The following is a 27895-nucleotide window of genomic DNA, read 5'->3' on the forward strand; positions in this document are numbered from 1 at the left end:
GTCTTTACGCTATATTTATTGTGATATTATAAGTTGTGATATTATTAGTTAATTAGATGTCAATATTACAAGCCAATGTAAAGCACTTTTCTTTCAATTTCAATTATAGATTGCTGTTAGAAGGAATTAAAAGATATCACATAACCAATGTATTTTGCATCTAGAATATTGCAATTTAATTCAATTACAATCAATTTAGTTCAAATGCAGTTTGATTTTGAATACACATAAGGGTTTTTTGCATATACAGTTAATTTTTTACTGGTTTCCTAATTTAGTAACATGCAAAAATAATGAAAGAATAACATTTCTCTAAGGAAAAGTTTTATTTCTTCACTGACAGGATCAGTGAAAGACTGAATTGAGAAAAAAATGAAAAATACATTAATGAAAGTATATTGATAATTCTTATTTTAATCTAGATACAAAAGTTCTAATAACAACCTAGAATAGAATGCCAAATGCAGGATTTTCAGTTTCAAATTTTTGGAGAAGAAAAAAAAAAAAAAAAATTCTGAAAATTTTAAAATTCCATAAATTATGTCAAAAGGTACAAAAGAAGTTCTTTTAGATTGACAACAATCTATTCTTTTTAATAAATGTTTTCCCCCTCTACAAAGTATTTAGTCTAATTTTATCTTAAATAATAAGCACTGTATAAGCGCCCTTAAAAACAAAAATAACGAATGGCGATTACAGTTCTTTCTCTTTGAATCATTTGAATATGAAAAATAAAAGGGGAATTTCATCGGCATTAATTTATGGTATCTTTTGGCAAAAGTAACAAATAAGTAATTTTTACAGCACATTTTAATTTTTACATTACAGTAATTACAAGTAATTTTTGAGCACCATGAACATTTTCCTTTAGTTTTGTTTTGGAAACTTTGAATCATTCAGTATATTCACTTATAAAGTTCTAAATTTTTGCACAAAAATTAATTTAAATAATTCTTTAATGGGAAGTCACTAAATGATGTTGAAATATAACTAACAAATGCTTTACAAATATATAGAAAAGCAAGGATGAGACGAAGTTATTATTAAAAACATAATATGAATACATAAAATTATTTCTAAAAAGAGAAGAGTTTTTCCTTATCTAAACAAGCAAAATGAGATGAAAGAAGAATCAAATAAATGGAAATGATATATTTTCCACATTCTACCAGTAAGTTCCTAACTTGAGATAAAACCTATTTCATTGACCTCTGGATTTGTTAAACCAACTAAAAATTGAAAGATCCAACATCACAAAGAAAAACCAATTTATAATTGGACAGATCTAGCATTGTGAAATGATTTTTTTTCCCATCGGGGGAAAAAAAAAATCTTACCTGGATAAAAAAAAAAAGTACTTTTAAGGCGCTTATGTAAGGATTATAAAAAATAAGCAGCTTTTAAGGACTTGTTTGTAAGGAACCTACATACCCTGCTCTAAAGATTATTAGAAGTCATATTATGGAAAAATACACGAGAAAAATCATCCAGAATAACAAAACAATAAATGAAAGAATTTCCACATTAAATTTTAAAATTTGGTTTGCAACAACCTGCGCGCTGCATGTGCACATACTTTTTTTTTATAAGTATAGATTTAAAGACATTTTTTGCTTAGGAATTAAATAGTTTTATCGATTCAACTAAAAGTCCATATAATATCCGAAATCTTTATAATTTTATTTTCGTATTGATTTATAATGTCTATGGTAACTTACTTTTAGATTTTAAGTTTAACTTGTTTCTCCATTTTTTTCTAATTATTAAATACTCATGAAACAATATATTAATAACAAAAATACTTTATTCTGATATTAATTAAGATATATCAAAACTCAAAATATAAAAAAATCATAATCTAATTCCTCTATTACACATAATATCTAACATACTTACACTATGATATAATGTACATTTTTTTTCAAATATGGTATATAATTTTTTAAATTCAATATTTTTTCATATCCCAAATATGGCAATTCCTAACAATTAATTTGTAACTATATAAAATGGAAATTTTATGTATTTCAAAATAATTTTTTTTATCACTATCCAAGATGGCAAGTATTTGGCAAGCATTTTAACAGTAACAATCAGACTATATCATAATATTCTAACCAATAATGACGGTTAACATTTAAACTTTTCGAGATATTCTGCCAAAATGTCTCAAGATATATAAACCAAAAAAATTATAGTTGAATGTTATAAATACTTGAAGTAGGTTTAAATATATAAAAAATATTGATTGACTGAAGTATATGATATTTATGTTACTTTAAACAGAAGACAAGAACATAGAAGAAATAAGAAAAATTTATTTTAAAATCAAGTTAACAAATAAATTCAATTCTTTTTTTACCTTCAATTTTTTACCAGGTAAAACAATAAGAGCAATTTTGATACAAACTCAAGAAAATCACTTTCGTTAAATCAGAATTGCTTCTTAATCCTTCATTGCTTTACATACAGAAATACATTTCATTCTTAGTAATCAATTAATTCTAATAAACAGCAAGAAATATTATCAATACACTCACAAAAATTCTTACAACTGATTTTTAGGAAGAATGTACATTTAGGAAAAAAAAGTTATAAAAATAGATAATATTAGATAATTCAATGGAAATTAGAAAATTTGGGTTTATAATTGTTATTTTGGTTTTGAAAATTTTACTTACAGTGTAAAAATTAAAACAGGGGAAATGAGAAACAGAAATGAATATGTTTAAAATATTAAAAAAAAATTACCATGTATGAGCTTTAGGAAGATTATCTGTATTTGCATCAATAAGATGAATAGTAAAAAGTCTTGGTCCTGCAGAGCCAGTAGAACCTATAAAGATATTTCTTTAAATGAATTTGATTTTACTAATTAATTAACAATAATTAAGATAAAATTTTATTCTAAAAATAAATGGCAGGGTAACACAATAAATAATGCATCAAAGGGAGCAGCAGCCAGTTGATGCATTCAACAATGTTAGTAAAAAGTGGGAGGATCAGATGATGCCATCAGGAAAATCACAGAAATTGAACATCAAATGACATGTGCAGTCTACTGAATAAAACAAAAGTCACCTGCATGTCACTAAAATTAGCCATTAGAAAACTTTGTCTTCCTTTGTTTACATATTAGTCATTTCTCATTTCAATATTTTAAATTATTCATACAAGATAACAAATGATAAATATAAATAGTAGTTACATATCTTCCGTGTATATATTTAAGTGAAAAAATATTCACTTTAATAACAGCATCAAGGCTAGAAAGGCATCAATTTCAGAAAAACTTTCTGATACCATAAGACACAAACTCGCATCTAATTTCTAGAATGTTATAACATATAAAGTCTAATCAATCAATCCTCACAGATTCAATAGCTTTTGGCATATACCTCTTGACTCAAAATTAGTGATCCTGTTAACATAAATCTAAAAATGCCATAGTGAAAAAACACAAATTATAAGTTAGCCATACCAAGGATGGATATAAGATATTTGTTCATTTTATTAATGGCTTTTTCTGTTTGTGAATTTCATTTTTAACATATTTTTTGAATCGAATTCACCCACTTTTATATATATTTACTAGCACAAAATTTGTTTTAAAAAAATTCTGACAGTAAATTGGAGATAAGAGGGGAGAAATGTTTCATCATCTACAAAGGGTTGGAGGATGATAAGCAAGTAAATGACAAAAAAATTATTTTTCTACCCTTAAATTTTAAAGGATTCCAACAATCAGAAACCTTTAATAAAGGTGTTCATTATGGTGGATGAATTTTGGCTAGAGATACTTTGATCTGAGTAATTTTTCTGAAGTCATAACATGATCATCACTGCATCAGGTGGTCTTCCCGTTAATCACACATGCAAAGTATGCGAATTAAATAAACCCATGAAAAAGAGAAAAATTTTTATAAAAAGTTTACCTTGCAAAGCCTTGAAACCTTGAAGTGGCACTCTTGAGCTGCCTGTGACGAACTGAAGGAGTCGAGCTCTTTGTTCTTCATTGTAACTTTCAACAGCTTTCCAAAACCATTTAACAATATTGGTATCAGGATTGCAATGCTTTAATCGTGTATTTATTTTCCAATCCTCCAGATCTATCTTCCCCAAACCACCAATAATCAACTGTTTAAGAAAAAAGAAAAATAAATCAAACAATTTTTAAATGAAATTTTCCAAAGAATGAATGCTTTCTAATAAATTCATTTTGAATTCAAACAATTCAGGTTTTAAAGAAATGCGTTCAATAAATACCAAAAACAAAGTTTATTTTGAAAGATATCATTCCAAATCTAGGTTATCAAATAAAAAAACAATGTAAAAATCGTTCATAAAAATTAAAATTTTTAAAAAAATTCTTTTGTTTGATAAAATAAAATTTACTAAAACAGCATTTTAGGTAATTAAATTTCAATTAAACTTTATATTCTTCATTTTATTAGGATATTTCTAGGATAAAGATAAATGCTTCCAAAATTTAAATTATAATATATATAATTATAATTTTAATAATCTTATAATAAATTGTGAATGAAAAAAAGTGTTGATATTTGCAGTTTCAGTGAAATGAATAAATTAAATGATTTAATATTTTTTCTTAATAGAAATTCATACATACTTCCAACTCTTTTTCATCAAAAGGTTTTAATAAATGTTGTGGTATTAATTCATTGAAACCTTTCATTAATGCTAAAAACTGCTGTTCGATTCCTCGCATGAATCGATAGTTTACATAAAGTCTGAAAAAAAGAAGTTAAAATTCAATGCAAATATTACAGATAAGAATTAAACTAGATGAATGCTTATACGGATTACAAGTTAAAAATTAATCAAACAAAATAAAGTGCAATTTTACTAAACATAATATTAGTTACATACACATAACTCTGCATTTTTTAAATATATGTCAGAGCACTGGATATGAGGAAGAACAATTATATTTGACAATAGTTAGATTGTGACATTTAATCCACAGACCATTAAGAGAAATACTGCTTTATAATTTTACCACAAATAAAATTATCATTATACATAGAAAGCGTTTAAACAAATGGGGGAGGGTGATGGGAAACATCATATAATGATTTAAAATAACATGTTATAACAAATATTTTTAACACATGAAAAAATCTAATTTGTACAATACAAACAGTATTTCTGAGAAGTGTTGCTTTGGCTTTTTATTGCAAAAAGGTCTGTAGTAGAAGCACAGGGTTATTTGGAATGAATTCCTACAGTGAGGAAGGAGAATCATTCCACTGTCCAAAGAGGATATCACAAGGCGATCATTATGTTTGCCCCAAAAAGCATACCCAATGGAGTTCATACAGTCATTTCATGGGGCATGCTCCGAGAAGCAAGAAGAAACTATGGTAAGTATATATCTCAATCAATCTGATTCCTGAAGGCAATAATGAAATACGATTTAAAATATTTTGGCCACACTATCAAAATCAGGATACTATGTGACATTTGAAATTTCTAAAAGTTTGTAGGGTTCAGAATGAAGTGAAAGATAAAAATTTGTTCTTTGATTTGAAAGTAATATCATAGGCATACATTTACAAATAATATTCAAATGAGTTCTTCAGCTGCAGTTGCAGCTTCTTGATCAGGAAATGCAATTGCATCTGGTAGAGTATTGGTATTGTTCATTAATGAACAATTAATTTAGTAAAATAGTTGTTCATGGACTATTTATTACATAAAATGATCCAATTAATACTGGGATGTAGCAATTGCCCTCTGTAGTAACTGGTAAAGTCTAAAATAACCAAAGTCATTATTTCGAATAGTGCACTCCCATTACAGGAATGTCCAGATGGTTGATTTCATGTCTAGGTGGTCATTTTTTTAACATGTTTATGAAAGAGCAGGACAAGCATAAAATTTCTGATATCGAAACTTTTCTAAGTTTTAGTCCTCAAGATTCTGTTATCTTTCCAGATGGGATATTCTAAAAGAGTATGCACTGCTGTGTTTTCTATACATCTGCAGGCATATTTGGTTGGTTTATTGAAGAGTCATACCAAATGGTTTCGAAAAATTCCATGGTTGGTGTAGAATTGGTTAATATAAAAATCTCCTAGTAATCTTGTTTTAACTTTAATAAAATTTTTTTGTCCAGCAGCCTTTTGCTATAGCATATCTTATTTGCCATTTCACAATTATTGTTTTATTATAACTAGTTTTTAGTTGGAAATTCAAGTGAGCAAAATGATATTCAATTTGTTCTTTTGTTAATGTTATATTTAACCCGTTTATCCATTTTTAAAAAATTTCTTTTATATCCAATTTGTGTTCTAATCCAGATGAGTGCAATTTTATTATTGTAAATTCAATATCAGTTTTTAATTTATTAATTACTAGTCTTTTTTCTTGTACATGCAATTGCCATTAAAGAAAATCCAAAACCAGTAATAATTTTCATGTTAGCATTTTTTTTTCTCCCCCCCAATTGTATAACGAAATGAATCTGTTTAACTACTGCAGCCAGAAAAAGCATAAAGCTATTTCACAGATGGAAGATATTTTACAGCCTTTTTCTTTGAAGTAATGAAAAAAAGCTCAAAAACTGCATCATTAATTTTAGAGTCACCTGTAAAGAGTCGATTTCTTATCTGTTGATTGCTGTCATAATAAAAATATCAATCCCATTATTTAGATGTTTATTCATATTCACTTTCTTATTCTGTTTCATACTGTGCAAGCTTTCTATTCCTTCTTTTTATTTCAGTTTTCTGAGTATTTTAAACATGTTATATTCAGATTGATATTTAAAGGAGGACAGCCATGATGGGCCAGTAATACTTCATTTGAAACTGTACTAATTGCTAATAAGACAGTTTTTTGTAATTGATGTATTTCACTTTTGATTTTTATGTTATTTTTAAACCAACCATATTTCAAATCTGTAGAATATTTTTTTTATAACTTTAAAAGTATATTTACTTGACAATTTCCAACTTCAAACTAGCTTTGGTGATTCATATGACAGCTTTTTTTTTGTATGATTTTGTTTATTTTTATTTGCATTTTTTAAAGGTGAAGCATGAAAGCAAGATTCGATTCTTGTCAAAGCTTAATCCAAGATATTCAAAATTTTTGTTGCATGGAATTTTATTACATTTCTATTTATTTATTTATTTTTTGTAAATAGCTGAAAAGTAAGTAAGATCCTTTTAGAATTGCTAAGGTTAATGTTAAGGAAATTTCAAACTGGATCTTTGTAAGTTTTGAATATGCAAGTGGATATTTGTGCTTTGGAATAAAAAGGAAATAAACTATTCACTTTCCACATAATACTACAATGTTTTTCAATAAAAAAAGATTTAAACAAAATACAATTTTTAAAATAGCAAATTTTTGGACAAGTATTCAAATATATATATATATATGTAATATTTTTCATGAATGTAAAACACTTTGCTAGAAAATGTTGTGGTTCAGTTTCAGTAGCTCCACTAATATCGAAGTAGCTGTAATCACTATTCCAATACTGATATCCCCCCCCCAACTCTTGGAAATTGGACAGACTTATGCATAAGAAAAGAGAAGTGAGGAGATAAACCTGTAAGGATAATTAAGGAATGAGATTCTTCAAATGATGGATAGAATAGATATTAGAACTATTTGATAGATATTTTAGATATTAGAACTATGGTAACAATCTTTCATTCTTGCAATGTTTAAAGAGATTAATATTTCTTAGGAGGTAAAAATTTATTTGAAATTCCTTATGTTTTAAAAAAATTCAAAATTCCTTGTATTGTTCCTATTTTATAGATGATTTTTAAATTCTTTATATTTTTCTCAATGGGGTGGCAACTCTTAATATAAAACAATTGTCAACATTCATGTTCTCTCACAAAAATTCTCTCATATTTGGCAAGAGATAATAAGAAATTGTTAATTTTTTTAAAAATCAATAACTTTTAGATATATTTAACTTTCATGAAACAATATAAATTTAAGTATGTCACTAAGTGAAGATAAATATGAAAGTGAAGATAAAGCTCAAATAAACACATAAAAGCTAGTTCCAATTTATGAAGCAAACACCGAAATTTTTAAAATCATCTACAATATTTTCCAACTATTTAGTTTCAAATTTACAATCCATTATTATAAATATTATGGAATCTTGCAATCACTTTTTTTTTTTTTTTTTTGTTATCAAACTCACTCCTTATGGTGCCAATGAAATCAAATCAAAATTTAATCATATCAATCAATTAATTGGTAATCAAGCAATGAAAACATAAAAATAACATATTAGCATTTAGAGATTTAATGGAAATATTAAATACATGCCTATACAATGAAGTATACAAATGAATACATTATTACAGTTTTATGCAGAGTGTACCCAGCAGCAGTCTGGAGTGCTTCAATTTCCTCACAGAGCCAGTACAATGAGATGCTTTGTAAATCAATGGGATAGTTAAACTTGATAATCATTATATGTTTTTTCAAATCATTCAATTAAATTGAACAAATAAGGAGTAATAAACATAATTAAAATTATCTCAACTTTAGTACTTTTGAAGATTACAAAGCATCTCATTGTACTGCCTCTGTGAGGAAGTTGAAGCACTCCAGATTGCTGCTGGGTACACTTATTCAATAAATTTTTAAGTGATTCAAAAATGTATTTTAATCGTGTTTATCACATTTATGCAAAAATTATTAGCTGCTTTTCAAAAAAAGATTAGTTGGAGTCTTACAAACAGCACCATGAACAAATCTGGATTCAGAAAGTGTGCCATAAATCAAGATTTGGAAACTGTACAATTAAAAAAAAAAAAATTATAGTAGAGTGTAGATTACCTGACATATTCTCGCTTATTTTCATCAGTCACTGGTATTTCTTTCCCATTTGGTTTTAATTCATGCACCTGAATCTGACCAAATGCATCGTGCTCAACAGCAAAATTTGTATCAATGACTGAAGATATATTGTTGTCTCTGGAAAGAAGGGAAAATATCATTAGGAATAACCACATAAGTCTAGGCAACATGCAAATGTATCTCATATAAAAATAGAAAAGAAAATCATATATGACAACATTAAATCCCTAAGCACAATTTATTATCAATACAAAACTATTTAGAGTGAAAATAATGGCCTGATAAGTTTAAAAGTATTTGTCATATACTGAATCCTAGCCTATTCTTCAATTTTGTAGACCTTGGGAGTACTGAATGTTTAGTCAAGCATGATCATATTTTATAAAAAATAAAATGGTGGATGCAGTTTTGGAGGTGAGCAGCATGTTTGTTTCAACTGGTATTATAAACTACAATCATATACATCTCAACTATTATAGTCAAGGAAAGAAAAAAAAAGTGACAACAATATATTTGAAATACACATCATGTATATAAAAATAATGGTAATTTATGACCATTAAAAAGCATAAAAAATTGCGATTCTCTCTTCAGAGCAGCAAATTCTAGCTATAAATGGATGCGGCGGTGACTACATTTTAAACATTTAGGAAGCAACTAAGAAATAAAAATGTACAATTAATATATTTGCCTAATTTATATAATAAAATAATGATATAATTAAAAGTTAGGATTAAAATGTAACACAGAAAATTCATGCATAAACATATTTTATTAACACAACAAAATGGGATATATTTTACCTGCATTTCTGGTAATAACTGATAAGTTTAATTAGCTTTTTAACCCTTTGACAACTAATTTTTTAAAAATCCTCATTAAGATCTACATCAGCAAATAAGTCGAAATATTATTAAAACAAAGTGAATGGTCATTATATGCAACTCAATAACAGCATGATATAATTCAAATCTGTAAACGATAAACTTATTAGCCTATGAAACATGAGAAATGCATCAAAAATGAAACTAACTTTAAATACACAGAAATCGCAGCATAAGCAGTCAGAGGGTTAATGTATGGAGTAGAAATTGTATGAATTGTTATATTTATATATCTCTTTATTGACAGCTCAGTGTGTCCAGCAAGGTATTTTGATGTAGCTACTAGTTATTAACTTAGCTTTTCTAATATCAATTACTAACTGAAATATATATTAACAAGGAGAAGAGGAACTATTGCAAAACAGAAATGTACAGAATTTTGGCAAGTTACACAGTACAATATATTATCCCTAAAATATATTTCAATAACACTTTGAGGTAAATTTTTGAACTAAAATCCTTGACATGTATTTTTATTTTAACGAGACTATTTAAAGTTGCATAACAAATGAATATCAATCTTCAAGTAGGCTCCACATTATGTAACAGTTATCACAAACGTAATTAATTTCTAAATGATATATTTGTTTTTTAAAACAAAATTTGAGAAAGATATCGATGTTATATATCACAAATCTAAAAAAGTGAAAAAATCCACACTATTACATCCAACAGATTACATAATTCTTTCAAATGATGGATTACATAAATTTAAATAATTTTCAATAAGAAAATACTTATTAAAACTGAAATGTCTACATTTAAAAATCAGAAAATTATTCTTACAGCATCCATTTCAGACTTCTTTGCAATTCAGGATCAACAGCTTCAATATCATCTAATGTTATAGGCTTATTTAGTAGCATTTTGTAGAATGGTAAAGTAAAACCACCATCAATGTAATGGCCATGGAACACTGCTAACCCTATCACTCGGCCAACAAAATGAAAATATGACAAATGTTCCTAAAAAAATTATTACAATTACTAATAAATTAAAAATATTGTTGAGTTTCAAAATGGCATCTTAATGAAAAAATTTTCATGCCACAATAACTAAAAAAAGATAAGATTTAAAGATATTACTATTACTCACAGGATTAATTGCTGAATCATGATTGATTTGTAAGGTGTAAATATCATCTCTTGTATATTGAAATAAGCCATAATATGGATTGAGCATTTCATGGGATAATAAATAAAGCCATTCCCTATAAAAAATGAAGATAATGAGATTGAAAGATTCAAAAAGTTTCAATGAATAAAATTATAACTTTTAAAAAAAACTTTAAAAAATAATTTTTAAATGTCAGGAGAAAAAATAGTAAATTTAAATTACTGTATGAAACTATTTTTAAAAGCATTACCTTGCTACACCTCCATAGTCAAGACCTTCTTCCGATTTAAATTTCACCATTAGTCTTTTTCTTAAATCCTTTGGCCTCATTTTCATTATTAAACGATAAGATTCCTATAAATATAATCATAAAGAGAGCTTTAATCCCAAATAATAATAGAATGTAAAAATAATAGAAATTAGAGCTATACCAACAAAGTTTATATACTTTAAAAACATGCACACTGATATGAATTTTTAAAAATGTAATTAAAAATTGAGCAAGAGTTTAGGGTTTTTCCAGGGCAACTTTAAAAAATACTATTGCACAAAAGTGGTTTTTATACTGCTTTTAATTTTAAAAAATTATCTTTTCAATTAGGTTATAATTTTTTTTGGATAGACTTGATATTCTTTTATATATATATATATATATATATATATATATATATATATATATATATATATATATATATATATATATATATATAATAAAACAATTTATAATCAGTGATGCATACAAAGAATCTCTGTTGCATGGTCCTTTTTACTATTCTTATAAATTATATGAACTATCAGGAAGCACATTACTGAATTAATTGAGGTTAATCACCTTCCACTTAAAAAACTTCAAATTTTAAATGAAAGAGCAAAAAATTAAAGAAACATAGGAGAAGAATGAACATATATGCATTAGACTTCAAAAATAGTATTACGTAACTATCAAAATTTGAAATTTAAACATAATATACCGAAGAAGCTATCAATTACACAGAAATGATTCACATTTAAAATTTTAAGTAACCAATAAACCTGGCAAACTAGCTAGTAACCAAAAGCAGGTGGTACCATAATAACTAAGCATAAGCTAATATTTGCTTGCATAATAACCAAGCTCTATATAGCTAGTGATTTATACATACAAGTTTTTCAAATAAGTAATAAAAAATTACTAACATTTGTTAAGTCAAAGACATTCCAATTTACTACCACAAAAATGGGACCCCCTTTCCCTTAGAATGGAAGAATTAAAATCTATATAAAAAATATCACATAAGAGACAGAAAAAGTGTTACTATACAGCAGCACCCATAATAACATAAATTACTATTTATCATTAATGGATCATTCCATGCCCATTCAATACAGAAAAGGACCATTTTTACCCTCACCAACATAGATTTTCTTGAAATTTGGCACAAGTATATTATTGGTATAGACTTAAAAAAATATGAAATCTTATTTATATGTCAAGTCAATTATGAATTATAGAGCCCTAAAGTTCCCAAAAATGGTGCTAAAAAAATCAGAGAACAGCATTTTTTTAAATAGCCATAAAAACTTATTTAAATGGGTTAGAAGCTCAGAGTACATTCCACTTTACAGCATTTTGCATGCTCTTTTCTATGATATGCAAACTACATAAGTTCAGATAAAAAATAAAAAAAATAAAAAAAAAATATAAAAAAAATTCTCAAAATTAAATTTACATTTGTCAAAAAGTACATATTTTAAAAACATGTACTACATAGTTTAAAATAATTCAAACTATTCATGTTAACTACATGAATAGTGTGAATTATTATAAACCACAGGGTAAAATATAAACTTGGATTATAATGACTTTATTTTAAAATGAAAACCAGATCTTCATTTCATGAAATAATTTTAATGACATTTATATAATAAACTAAATTAATAATTACAATAATTTCTAATAATGATGCATAATTTATGATAAATAAATTTTTTAATGAAATAATGGAAAAATGAAAGAATAAACATAAATTTAATATCAATTTTCAAGGACAACTTTTTATGTTAGAATTATCAGCCTGTTTAAATTAGTTGTAGCAAGTTCAGTGAATACAGTCATTCCTGTGCAAATGTAATCTGAGTTGTTCATGTGCAATAAATTAGAGTGCGAGTATTTTCTTATTATTTAAAATTAATACTGTTATTACTTGAGAACTTTATTAAGTGAAAATATTATTGGAAAATTTAAAATGCTTATAATCCAATGAAAATATAAGAATATTTTTTTTTTAAATTCATGTTTAATATTATTGCTAATTAATGTTTTGATTAATAATTTAACATTAATTGTACATTACTTTCTCAGATATGGAAACTAAAACACTGAGAATTCAGTGCTGTAAATCCATTAAAGAAAAGAAATCACTTTGTTAGCAACAGAAAAAAACTGAGAAATGTTACAGTATGGATGTCTAAATTGTACTCCTAAATAGTCAATGGTTCAAAAATGCATGATAAATATAGGAAAGAAATTACTGTATTAAAAATGCACAAAGTGTTGAAAATGTTATCTAATAATATATCCCCATTGTTAAAAGGAAATTGAAATGTAAAAATTATGGCACACAGAAAGTAAAAAGAATGTCATAAAAACAAATTTTTTGTTATTGCTGTTGGAAGTTCTTCAGAAAGGGATAACGGCACTGAGAAAACAAAAATCGTTAAAAAACTGAACATTAAGTTTTCTAATTGTACAAGTATGACAAAAAAACTTAAAGCTTCCAATATATTTATCAGAAAATAAGAGCGTCCGAAAAATAATGAGTGAATTGAAAGCACCAAATTACATGTTCAGACAATCATAAAGAATTAATTCTTAAGGAAAAAAAGCTTTTTGGGAAATCCAAATTTGAAACTAGGGAAAAGCATGCTAATAAGAGACAGTTGGAATTGTACGTTCATTAATGAGCATGGTGAGATTAGTAGGGCAATTCCAGGTATTAAAGATTGTGTGACTATTGCAGAAGCAGATGGAAGTAAATAAAAAAAAAAAATTCGAAAAGACATACTATGTAGCCTTAAAGAAGCATTTAGACATTTTAAGGGCAAGTTTACCAGCATAAAAATAAGTTTCACTAAATTTGCTGAATTGAAGTCTAAACATTGTGTATTAACTGATTGAAGCAGCACACACTTTGTTTATGTGAGCACTACTAAACAAAACATAAAACTAATAATAGAAAATACTACATTGATTATTGTAAGAAATAGTAAAATTCAAAATTACAAGTAGCGCCTAGCAAAAATGTTTTGTAATCTATCATCTACTAATTACAACATGGAAAAATGTGCTTACTGTCCAGATGGAACTGATATGTAAAATTATGGAAGAATCTTCGGCTGAAAATTGGAAAGAAAAATACAATTTTGCCACTGGGTTAAAATTGACCTTTGTAATCTAAAAAAATTTAGAGAAAGGTCCAGAAGAATTCATTAGTTTGTTTTACAGCAGGTTTTCCTATTTAGTTCAGCATAATTTTATTGCCAAGCAACAGAGGCAATCTTTTATTACAGAAATGAAAATTTGAAAGAATAGGAGTTCAATGTCATCTTATTTTTCTGAAAATTACAACATAATCCTATAAGATGATGCACAAAGCTACCACTGGGCAAACCAACAGGTCACAATCTATCCTTTGGTTATATATTTTAAAGGGGAAAACTAAATTCAACATGCCAATTATGTAATTATTTCTGATATCTTAGGAGCACAATACAGTTATACTTTTTTTGGCAGCCAAATTTGAAATTTTCCAAAAAAGATCTTTTATTTTTCTAACGGATTTGCTGCTCAATACAAAAACAAAATTTCTTAATCTTCTGCTTTCATCAAAAAGATTTTAAAGTGGAAGAAGAGAGGCACATTTTTGCCACAGCTCATGATAAAGGGCCTAGTGATGAATTAGGGAGTTTCTGAAAAGAGACAGGCAACTTATACCAGTTTGCAAAGACCATCTGAAAACAAAATTCAAATGCCACTACAACTTCTTAAATGGGTGATTCAAAACAATACCAACATAGATTTTGCAAATTCAACTCAAGAAGATTATGTTGAATCAGAATGCTTCTCGAAACATCACTTTGATCAAACATTGCCTATCAAAGGAACACAACAATTAGTATACATTAATTCCTATATTTACATCTAAAATAATAGCGAAAAACTTATGTTTAGGTTCAAAAGCTTTCGAAAAGGATATGTCAAAATTGTCTTATAAATTTACATTCACTGAAATTTCAGGCCCCATCACTGGTGTCTATGAAGAAAACTGATAGCTTAAATATGTTTTTAAGAAAAATGAAGAACTCAATGAAGTAAAGGTAACCTTTCTTTATCCATCTGGGCCTTCTCTTATCAAAGAAATGCCAATATTCTGTAGATCTCAGATAAGGATGTTCTGGCAGAAATAAATCCTGTGTCTTCTACTAGAAGAACTTATGCTCTTCTTGATAGTGATGTAGACCAATCAAATGAAGCTTTTTCAAGCTTAAAATGATAAACAGATCCTATTATTCAATAGTACATTTTTTAATACATTAATGGAATCTTTATGTCAATGTTTACACTTATTTTCATAAAATCGTCAATATTAGCATTAATGTATTAATTATCATTATTTCAAAGTTGAATTAATAGAAAAGATGTTTTATTTTTTCTACAATGAAGCTATAATCATCTTCAATTTATATTTTGTCATGTAATTCAGAACAAAGCAAACTATTCACAGAAAATTGTAAAATATGTACTTTTAAAAACAATTAAATTAAAATTTTAAATTCAGATTTTAAGATTTTTTTTTTATCTGGAACTATGCAGTATTGCATATCATGAAAAAGAGCATAAAAATGCTATAAAATGGCACCTATCCTAGATCTTCAGGAATTAGGAAAATTTCAATAATTTAAAAAAATTGCAATTTGTTATTTTTAACCTAATTTATGAGAACTTTAAGATTTGTAATTCAAAACCAACATGGCATATCTCAATAAAACTTCATATTTTTTCACGTCTTTAACAATAGTATATTTCTGCCAAATTTCAAGCAAATTTGAAATGGTGAAGTTTACACCAATTGTTGAATTGATGTGGAATGACTATATTTATACTGACATAAACATATTCCCTGATTAGTAAAGGTAATTTCAATTTTAGAATGTTTGTCTGATGTGGAAAATCTACCAGATTTTGAATAAAATAACCCAAAACATTCCGTTTTTTTAATATTAAATAAAATAATTAAAAATTTAAACTTAACTAAGAAAATTAGTTTCTGAACAATTCGTCACAATTTTCATTATACAAAATAATAAATTAATCTTGTTAATTTAATTCTATTCATTGTCTGTTAACTGCTCATTCCTAACATTGGTATCATGTGTTCTGCAGTAAAATGCAAAGATGCCTTATATTAACTTGGACAGTTCTGGTTTTCAGTTTGTAACATCTCTTTCCATATCTAGATGTTACTGAATTCAAGTATAGACAATCTGACTATTTCAATCTATATACTCGAACTCAACAAACGTGAAATTTAGTTTCTATTTAATCTGATAAATTTGAATTTTTCTTAGGTTATTTGAATTTTCTATTGTAAAAATTGGTGTTATTCCTGATTTTGTAAATTAAGAAGTCTCAATATTTGCATAGTTTAATGTAAAATTTTAGATTTGAAAATGCAATACACCATTTATTTATTAAAAGTAATATTTTACTTTAGTTAAAGAATTTATTTTAAAATTATTATTTTTTTAAATGTGATTATTAGCACTTCATTCATTATTGTTTATTTACCAACTATATATTATTTATTAAAACAGTTAAATATTTTTTGATAACTAGCAACTTTCTTCAACATCATCCCCCCCCCCCCCCGATCTCCTTTACTTTGAATTAATGAAGGTCCACTACACAATATTCTTTTAAATAACAAAACTGTAAATAAGTTGCATTAATTTACAATGCACAGTCTTCAGTATACATTAAAAAGATATTACCTCAAATATATCTTTTCTAGAAACTTCTAGACGACAGTGACCAGATTGTGGCTGCAATGCATGCAATTCTTGCCGCAGAGCAGCAAGTTTCTGAACCAAATCTCTCCTCTGCTTTGAATAAGGCATGTCTGATATTTCCACAGACAGAGGAACTGGTGCATTGCAAGGAGGCAGTGGTGGCGGCTGATTATTTGAACTATTGGCACTCAGGTTGTGATTGGGCGGAGGGATAACTTGAGGAGGATCTGGAACTCTGCCATTAGGAATGGTACTGCTATTTTCTGTACCACTACTTCTTCTGGTACTGAATAATACAAGCAAAATTATGAAATGGTATTAATTTTATTTCATATTAATTCAATCTAATCTACATAAGTAAATGAGATATTCAAAAATAATTTCCAATACTAAAAATCAATACTATTGATTTTTTACCACACCAACAAAAGAAGAATTTCTAATAAGAATAACTGTTAAGAGAAACAAGGAACGTATTGCAACATAATCAAATAAGTTTTAATTAAAAACAAAGTTTCCAATACACAGAAAAAAAATATCATTTGTAATGTTTCACTAGAGATGAAGAGACACTTGGAGCATCTTACAGCTGTGAAGAGCGCATCTTTGGAAAGAAGGTGGAAATGACACCCGACCTTCAGAGGGAGAGGTAACTTGTCTACCTTGTTTCCTTCCCCCCATATTTTGAAAGAATTACATTGCAAAGAAACATAATGATAGGAAATTCAACAAGCATTCAAATATTGATTGAAGTAAATCTGATTTGAAATAAATGATTCCTCTTATCCAAAATAATCAACTTATTTGCAATTGGAATCTATTCAGAATCTTGCTACACTTTTAAATCAGATTGTTATTTATATGGATTTGAAAAAAATAGAAACCATCATTGATTTAAGTATGCATATTCCAACAGTTCATTTATCATTAGTGCTTGATTTACAGAATACAGAAGAGAGCAAATTTTTATTAACTTTATTATTAAGGTGCACAGATTGAAGCAAAGGTTGCCCAATCACTATTTATTATGGGGACTATGGAAATAATTTATCCAGTAGTGTAGATTTGCTAATAGCAGTAAAAGATAATTTAAATATTCCTTGTTTAATAACTCCTGGAATTTATGAGCTAGCAGTTAATATTGTGACAAACCATTTATATTCTTTTAAGAATGTCACTAGCACAGAGGAGGCATCAAAGGTTTACCGATGGGAAGAGGGGGCAAGCACAATTTCTCGAATCTGGCTACAAAATAACTCATAATTAATTTTACATTTAATAAAAGAAAATTAAGCATTATTTTGCTTTTTTATTCGGATAATTATTCTTATTTTTCTCCTGTTGTTAAAAATTTGCCAGAATGTTTGTAAAAGAAATGCTCTCAGTTCCTTCTAATGACCATCAAAAGATTGTTAATATTTGAGTCTGCTTTTTATGAGTTTCATGAAATTTAATTGCACTGAAATCTGATTCTAAAAAACACCTTATATTTCATTTTGGATTTTAATATTTAAATGGAAATACAGGTTGCCAGCCATAAATCTCTTAAATTTTTTGTACCATGTTCATGAAGTTAACAAATTTGAAGGAGGATTACATTTGTAACTATTTTGAATATAACAAAATTCTTTTTAATGTAAAATATTTTTTTATATAAAATATTTCAGTTATCAAAAAAAAAAGAATTAATCAAATGGGTTATAGTAATTTACAAATATCCAATATTAGATAACGATTATATATGAAAAATACTTAATAAAATAAAATAATTATATTAGAAAATTTATAAAAAGTTGTCTTGTTAATTAATTTTTTATGAAAGTGAAAGCCTTTTCTACAATATATAAGAAAAGAATTAATAAACACAGTCAGATACACTTAACTACTTATAATTTGTTTTTAAAAGTCTTTAAATTTTTATTAGTTTGTACATTACAATAAATACATAAAAATAAAACAAATTACAAGTTAAATTGTTTTAATATTAAATGATTAATTTCTCAACTTTTACAATTTTTGACATATATTTTATGCTAGTAAAGATGAAATTTTTGCATGTTTATGCATTCTCAATAATAATACACTCTTCAACTATTTTTAGAATCTAATTTTAAAAATTAATTTAGTTCAATTTTATGCCAAGCAATTGTATACCCTGGCAATGAATTTGAGGGAAAAGGTTCTGAAGATTCATAAGCTCATTATAATGATTTGCAAATGAAGAAATTTCTTTAACCTTTATATTAATAAAAAATTTGTTCAAAAAATTATTTTTATTCAATGTATTTATTTTATTTATAATATTGAAATGTTTTAGAATATAGCATAGACTTAAACAGATATGAGCAAGAAGTCAAGAAATTAGAAATGAAGAGAAGAGAATCAAGTATAATTTTTTTAATGAGCAGGAATACAGAATGCATTTATTTAATTCATGCAACCAAATTTTGGAAGCAATTCGATAATTTTTATTCAATTTTGGACAAAATGTAATTAAAGTTAAAATTAACAGGAATATACAGATTTTCTATGTTAAAACTGAACACCATTTACTTACTTGAGCATATTTTGAACAGCTAAGCTACTAGATAAACGAGGATCTGTGAACTGAGTCGTTCTGTTATTGTGGTCAACATAATAAACCCGTCCATTCATCGTGTGACGCATCTCCCAACCAGCTGGAAGTGGCCCAAGTTCTTCTACATTAATTCCTGCTAGATCCCTAGGAACTCGAGGGTCATGCCATGTACTAACTCCAGTAGCAACATGATAAAAATAAACTTGTCCTTGTTGTGTTGTCCTAATTTCTGCGAAAACAGAGAGGGAAAAAATCAAATATGCATTTGAGCAAATACATGAAAACATAATTATCATGACTTAACCAAGAATTAAGGCTGCCAATAAATGAATAAAATAAATTCAGCAGTTTTCAAAAGTTTGGATTTAAAGGCAAATAGTTCATGTTTTTATGCTAAACTTTAGAACAATATACAATCATTATGCATTCTAATGAGTAATATTTTTATGATTATAAACAGAAATACAAATGTGATGATCAAAATGATTTAAATTTATTTTGATATGTATAGCCTTCCTTTTTGGCATCTAAAAAAAGGAAAATATGCAGAGTCTTATCAAAATATAATAGTTTTCCAATTTAACACATTATTTAACATAGTTATTTATACTATTTATAAGCCACTTTTCATGAACAGTTTTTCTACTCCCATACTAATAGGGTTCATTAACATAAGCTAATTTTGATGAACACATCTTCTCATGACAAATAAAAGTCCTGTTTTAAATTATACTCTTGTGATAAGCATAAAACAATTTGTTTAGTTAGAGCTGCACACTAAGTGATATACATAGATAAAACAAAACTGACCCAGTTAAATTTTAGCTAAGCATGCCACTTTGTTAAGCAAATTAACAAAGTAGCTCACTTTGTTAAGCAAATTAACAAAGTAGCTTGTCATCTTTGTTTACCAATAAGCAAATAAAACTGATCCAGTTTTGGGGCTGGGGACTGTGTCAAGGTTTTACTTTGCAATACTTCTTCTCGAAAATGAAGGCAAGAGGGAAAGGGTGGCAAATAGCCATTAATGACATATTTAGTGCTCATTAACTTTCATTTAAAATAAAAATTGCAAGGTTATTATTTGCTGGATTTTCTTAGATTCTGAAATACATATTAAAATTTCTAATTCAAAGATGGAATTCCAAATTTAAATTTTAAAAATCAAATTCAATTAGTTGGTCAAATTTAATGCCTTTTAATATCTCAGAATTATATTCCACAAGAATATTTTCATAAAGCTAGAAAACACAAATAAAAGATACTTATATATCATAATATCTGTCTTTAAAAAGACATCGAAAATGAACAATGATGACATTAAAAAGAATATAATAAGCACAATTCTAGTAAGTTTTAAAACATAGCGACTTTTGCAAGTGAAGCAAATTTTTAAAAATGTTCATGTAATTTAATTCTAGTGATACTGTCTGTAGATGTTTCACACTTCCAAGTTTCAGAGAAATTTACATCACAGTTCTAATTTAATTTAATCAACAGAACTTTAAAGTGTATGTCCATCTCAATGATATTTATAGTCATGAAATACTTTACTACAATTTAGCTGTCAGAAACATTTCTTAAAACAAGAGAAGGCCGGGAACAACTATATTGATCAATACAAACAATGAAAAAGATATATATAAAATGATCAATGGAAAATTACACTCAAAAGATTTACAAAATCCCAAAAGATAGCCAAAAATCATAAAAATGAAGAAGAGAAATAATTAGAAAAAGCAACAGTGGCATGCAATTATAATCAAAGTATTACAGATATCTTCTTTAAAATAAAAATTTCAGTTTTATGTTATTTCTCATGTATATTACCAGTACAATTTTTAAAATTGGAGACTTAAAACAACCAGGTAAGTGATATAATTTACAGCTGAAAGCCTAACTCCTAAAACAGACTTTTAGTTAGAAAAAGAACCAATAATTAATATAATAAGAGAAGTATCAGGAATTTTTTTGTTAATTGAATACCCACCATAGCCATCAGGAAGTTCAACAGCTTGATGAAGGTGATTTCTTGACAAATAGTTTCTATGTCTTGTTGATCTTCTTCTGGAATGACCACTACTACTAGTGACACCATTACTAGAATTATTAGTATTTTCAGAGTTGCTAATAGAGTTATTATTATTATTATTATTTGAACTGGAATTAGAGTTCATGTTTGAAGATGAATTTGATGAATTATTATTGACAGCATTATTACACACTTGGCTAACTGGTCGACAATTGTTGTTATTGTTGCTTAGCCCATTGGCCGGCTCATTCTCATATGCAGCTCTGAAAACCACATTAATATTTTTAAAAAACAGAATAAACATTAATTATATTATTTCAAAAATAGGTATTAAATAATAAAAGATGTTTTCTTTCATTAATGATTGCTAAAAATAAAAACAAATAGAAATAGAAATTCCAATTAAATTGTTAATATGTTACCACCCTGAAATATTTGTTCCTCAATTTGAGAAAATACATTTTTGAGGAAACATGTTAACCAAGTCTGAAGAATTAAAGTAAATGAATTAAAGAAAGAAAATGCAAGTTTAGTTTTTAAAAATAAGATACAAAACAAACACTATTTTACAATGCCATGGAGGATGACAAAAATTTAGGCTGTAAATTACTATAAAAATATGACAAAATAACAAAGCAAGCAATAAAAAAAAAAGCAATAACAATACACATCCTAAATAATATTTTAAAAGAAATTATTTAAAATATAAAAGTGAGGTATTGATTATCATTATAAAAAATATAAATAATGAGAAAAACTATATGACATCAGGAAATTTGAAGGAAAAAATTTATTGCAAATCAGCAACGTTTAGAAACTGTTAAAATCCCCCAAATTCAACTGTAAAATAGGAAATTAAATTCACCTTGTTGGTTTTTCCCATTGTGTAGACCGAGTAAAATGGTTCACATAATATACTCGTCCCGAAGCTGTTCTTCTTTCTTCCCACCTAATGTTGCATAAAATGCTTTCATTAAAATAATAGCCTTTGAATATAAGTAATTCATAAAAATGTCGTGTCCATTAAAAATTCTTCAAATTTGAAAAATAAGCTCATCTCTGATAGAAAATTTTCACATATACAAAGAAAGCTCAGAACACATTTTTTTAAAAAGATGATAAAACAATAAAATTTTAAAATAATATTCTGTTAAAAATTTATTAATTTGTCAATAATTAAGCTAATAAACATAACTATGAATAATATAATCACTCAGAAAGAAGTTTTTGTTATTAATGTGAAAGAAAAGACAACCTGTTGGAGGAAAAGGGTTCAATAATTCCTTTTGATGCTTGAAATAGGGGGAAAAATAAACAATTTGATATTCTGAACTCAGACAATAAAACTAAAAAGGGAGGGGATGCTGAAAATTATGGGAATCCATTGAATTTGTAATTCATTTACAAAATTAAGGGAGGCAGTACAAACTTGAAATCTTCAAAACAAAAACTCATACATATGACAAACATTAACACATAATACTCGCTTAGATCTACAGCTTAAATAGCATGAAAATCAGCTACTTCTCCCTTTCTAAAAAATTAACATTTGAAGCAAAGTACCAGATTCATAAAATCAATTGCAGTTTTACTGTAACTTCACATAATTCAATGGCAAAAATTCAATACAAGCAAATCAAATTAAATAAACCCAAAATCATTTATTTCTATCACATTCTCTAATATTTTTCATTTTTTAACTTTAAAACTAAAACTTCTGCTCCAACTGAAAGAAAGATACATTTATTATGCAGGAAGTTAAATCATGCATTCCAATATTTTAAAAATTTCAACACTGACAATCCATACTCAAAACGCAAATAATGTTATTGAATATTGATTTTGTAGAATGAAAATCTTTCAGTAATTTATCCCTTCTTATGTCTGCACTCAATTTATCAATTGCAGAACAAGATGTACTGTCAGAAAAATCATACTGGCATTAGCAATTTACTGAGAAATTTTTTTTTCTGAAAACTTTAAAAAGCACAATTGTTATTTTTCTAACTTACGTACATCATATTCATAAAGGCGAAAGTGGATATATTTGAAGAAATGGCTTAAAGCATTCTATCCTAAATACATGTGGAAACCAGTGGAGAATGTCTCTACATTGTTTCTTCACAAACTTACTAATGAACATTATCATTTGTTTCTCAGCCATAAGAATTAGTGACCTTAAACAAGGCTATGATTGGCATGAGTACACAGATTTTTATTTTCAGAGTCCAAGTATAGAAAGAAAAAAAGAAGGGGGGGGGAAACAAAGTACACTCAGAAACTTTTTGGCCAGCCAATTAAATCCAAAACTTATGACAGAGCTACAATTTTAGAAAAAAGATAACTTGACAAATTTCATTTATCTCTATTTTTTTATTACAGTGTTCGAATGCCTATGAATATATATACCAACAGAATGGTCAACAAATTGATGGATTTAGTTCAAAATTTTGACCTTGATCTACTTTATATGCTAAAATTGTGTGTCACATTTTACTGACGTAGCAATTTGCGGAAAAAAAGACAAACGAACAAACAAAAAAATAGGAATTCAAAACTTAGTTGAAATCTGCAAATTTTGTATTAAGAAATTCCAGCTCAAAACATTTTTTGTGTTCATAGATGCATATAATATTTAAAATGCGTTAATTGGAGGTTTGAATTGTGGAGATAGGGCAAAACCACAGGTTCAAATTTCCTGGAAATAATTACAAATCTTTTTCTTTGAATAGTTCATATACAAAAAAGTAAAAAAATGAATTTTATTTGCTTTAATTTCTTTTTGGTATCTTTTTGCAAGAATAACAAGTGACCTATAAGTAATATTTGTGCATCATCTACATTTTGCTTTATTTTTATTTTTGGAAGCTTTGAATCATTCAGTGTATTTATTAACTTTAAAGTCTATAACGAATCAAATGCACATTTTCAAGCATATTTTTTCTTAACTTTTGCACAAAAATTGAAATAAAAATACTTAAATAATTCATTAACAGAAAGTCAAAAAAATGACACTGATATATAACTAACAAATGCTTTACAAACAGTAGTCATGCGCAGAAAAAGCAAAGATTTGTTGAAGTTATTGTTAAAAACATAACATGAATACATAAAGTTTATTTCTAAAATCTGAAGATGTTTTCTTGATTTAAGCAAGCAAAAGGGGATGAAAGAAGAATCAAATAAATGGAAAGGATTATTTTCCCCATTCTATCAATATGTCCCCAAACTAAGATAAAAACCTTTTTCACTGAACTCCAGATTCATTAAATGCATTAAACACTGAAAGATCTGACTTTGCAAAGAAAATACAGCCTATAATCAGTCAGGTCTAGCATTGTGAAATGTTTTTCCCCCCTCCATAGAAGAAAAATATAAGCACCAGGATTAAAAAAAATAAGCAGTTTTAAGGACTTTTAATGATGCTATGGATCCTGAGGAAGCATGCTATTTAATTTTAAAATTTCCACCAGCTTTGAGGTAATCAATTACATTTTTCAATAAAGGTGGAAACAAATAAACTATGATTTTTTTTTCATTACAATAAAAAGTAGTTTCTTATATTTAGACTAAGATCTATTCCATGAAAAAATAATATTAAAATGAAAAAGAAATTATTGATAGATGTGAATACATTCTTCTCACCCTTCCGGCAATTCATCAGGAGAAAACCCTAAATTGCCTAAACGATCCATTACAACATTTACACTTCCTGAACCCCGGCCATCTCGTGAAAGAAGACTTATAACAATTTGTCCTTTCACAGGTTCAGGGTCATCAGCATGGCCTTTAGTCAAGTCCAATCGCTGATCTAAAAAATACAGAATTTAAATAAAAAATTTAAATTTTTTATTTTATAATGCATTCACAATTTATAAAACATGCTTTAAAGTACATAAGAAAAACACCAAAGGAATATGTAATACAGTATTACAAATATTCAAAGAGTCACCAGGAAAAAAATGTGTATTAAACGATTTTGAAAAACAATATTGAGGGAAAATAGAAGTTATTTCAGAAATTAGAAGAAATTTTTATATTCAATTATGTATAAATGAGTAAAGCATATCAACAATTGTAGAAGAAATGATGTTGTTTTATGTAACTATGTCATAAAATCAGAATATATTGACTGCAAAATTAATAATATATTTTACCAAATGTTTGTATAGTTGTTGAAGTGATGCAAAACACAATGGTTTAAAGATATTGGAATGCACATTTAGGAGCACAATCACTCAGCACCTTAAGTTGCAGTGGGACAAATGCCTCAACAGTCAGGGCCAATACTTCTGGCATAAAAGTAATGATTTCTGTTCTTTGACCAACGGCACATTTCTTTTTTAATGCTCCTTATATAACTACCAATTTATGCAGTATAGCTGAATTATATAATTACTAATCATCTAATAAATGTCATTATTGTAATCACTATTAGAATTGCATGAGATTTTAATGGCTAAAACTTTGTAATATATTATAGGATGCAAGTTCAGCATATGTTTTTTTTTTCCCCCATGTAAATGAATGTTTTAAATGATTGCTATGTATTTTCATTTTTACTTTCTTACTTTAGTTGTGCATTCCATAAGAATAACCTTTATTAGTTTCAGTGAAAACATACTGACAATCAGTCAGTTGTCGTTAAACTTTGAGTCTCAATTTGTTTAAATATTTACTTTATAATCAAATATATCATGTTCAATACTTAATTTAAGCTAAATTCATTTTTGACCAAATGCAAAATAAATTTATGATTCTGATCAAAATGAAAATAATCGCAAGTTTTCTAGAGAGTCATTGTGCCTAATATTTTTTCAACAGTTGAACATAATAGCCTAAATCATTAACTACAAAACATTCACTACATTTCCATTCTTTTCTTAATGATCAAAATTTACTTTAAACATGAACACATATTTTTGAATACTATATCTTCATCATATTTTTAAATTTATTTCTTAGTTGTTTATTGCAATACATGCTTTCAGAGTACAAAAAAATTAAAGAAGTTTAACAGTTTAAATGAGTTGAGTACAATATTATAAGAATTAATTTGGTTTTGATTTTTGGCCAGCTGGTGTCCAAAAAAATGATTTCAAATTAATTTAAAAAATATACAAATATTATTATTGCAGTTTCAATCTAAGAGCTCAAGATAAAGTATTTTGAGTACACATCCATTTCTGATAACAAATTTGGAAGTAATTTTTAATGCTGATGAGAAAATATGGTTTCTTGTTTTCCCATTCAAAAATTCCTCAGTCAGATAATAAAGTGAACATTTTTATGCTAGTAATCGTTTGTTATCACGCTTAATACAGCACTCCGACAGCCACAGAGTCATTTGGAGATGCTAACAATACATTTTAGTTCTCATTGGTGGTAGAGGATGCAGTTTTACTCGCATTCTTTTTATATGAATGGTATGATGGCTCCCGAGAATTACTGAATTTAAAATTTGCTCTCCATTGTTAGAATGTTATTTCAGATTTATGTATCAAGAGCTAAAAATAAAAATCTCCAAATATTTAGGCAACTCCAAAAATTATTTGGAATTCTGATATTAAAGGCATCTTTTAAATATCAGATAAAAATGCTAAAGTTTTCACACCGTAGTGTAATTTTTTCTGGTGATAAAATTAATGAAATCTCATTACACAAAATCTTTTGATACATTAATACCTATTTAATGAAATTCCCAAACCTATTTTTCTTGAATTAATTGTCAACAAAGTGAAAGGAAAAACAGAAAGTCTTAAAGCAAACATACATATGTTACATATGATAACACAGAATTAGAGTTTCAAACATAATGCATTTAAATACATTGTTAAATGAAGAGTGATATATATCTTTAGAAAAGGAGAGATGTTTAATAATCTGATTGTAACAATTAGTTTTGAAATAGTAAACAGTGATTTCGAGAATGGCATTACATAAAAATAGTATGAAATATCATTTTAGAATATAATAGATTTTGCATCATTTAACATGAAACGTTTCTAGCATAATGATTCAATAATGGCCCAATTTAGTAAACACTATTCTTTACAAATCTTTAAAACAATAAATACTTACAACCAGTGTCTTTAAGCCTTTGAATAGAATTTGTTGGAATACGAACACATCCTAAAAATCCAGCTCCCTGTTTTTTGTGTATTTTTTTATGATTCCATATACTAATTGTTATAGAATCATTATTTCCAATATACCTAGAAAAAATGCATAGTTAGTCTCAGCACATTCTATATAAAACAATGCATGAATTTTACCTTTAAGAATAAATGAAAAACAAAATAAAATAAATGAAAAATAATTATTTATATAAAAATAATTAAAACATACAATGTTTTTGAAATGGACTAAAAAGCA

The 27895-nt window shown here is 26.9% G+C and overlaps 1 protein-coding gene across 2 annotated transcripts in view; it reads right to left on the reverse strand.

The window, feature by feature from the left end:
- The window catches only part of LOC129974980 (E3 ubiquitin-protein ligase SMURF2-like), a 100055-nt gene that overhangs the window by 5489 nt on the left and 66671 nt on the right, over positions 1–27895 (reverse strand). Inside the window, exons 4-16 of one of the 2 annotated variants that reach the window (XM_056087816.1) lie at positions 27602–27735; positions 25166–25331; positions 22386–22469; positions 21479–21783; positions 19468–19717; positions 16893–17196; positions 11113–11216; positions 10842–10956; positions 10533–10711; positions 8842–8979; positions 4631–4751; positions 3936–4137; positions 2752–2836 (exon numbers count right to left, since the gene is read on the reverse strand). In XM_056087816.1, the coding sequence (XP_055943791.1) occupies positions 2752–2836; positions 3936–4137; positions 4631–4751; positions 8842–8979; positions 10533–10711; positions 10842–10956; positions 11113–11216; positions 16893–17196; positions 19468–19717; positions 21479–21783; positions 22386–22469; positions 25166–25331; positions 27602–27735 (2187 nt within the window). The remainder of the gene's footprint in view (positions 1–2751; positions 2837–3935; positions 4138–4630; positions 4752–8841; positions 8980–10532; positions 10712–10841; positions 10957–11112; positions 11217–16892; positions 17197–19467; positions 19718–21478; positions 21784–22385; positions 22470–25165; positions 25332–27601; positions 27736–27895) is intronic. The other variant, XM_056087817.1, reaches the window with a different exon arrangement.

Source organism: Argiope bruennichi, chromosome 7 (genome assembly GCF_947563725.1).
Source record: "Argiope bruennichi chromosome 7, qqArgBrue1.1, whole genome shotgun sequence".
Lineage (NCBI taxonomy): Eukaryota > Metazoa > Arthropoda > Arachnida > Araneae > Araneidae > Argiope > Argiope bruennichi.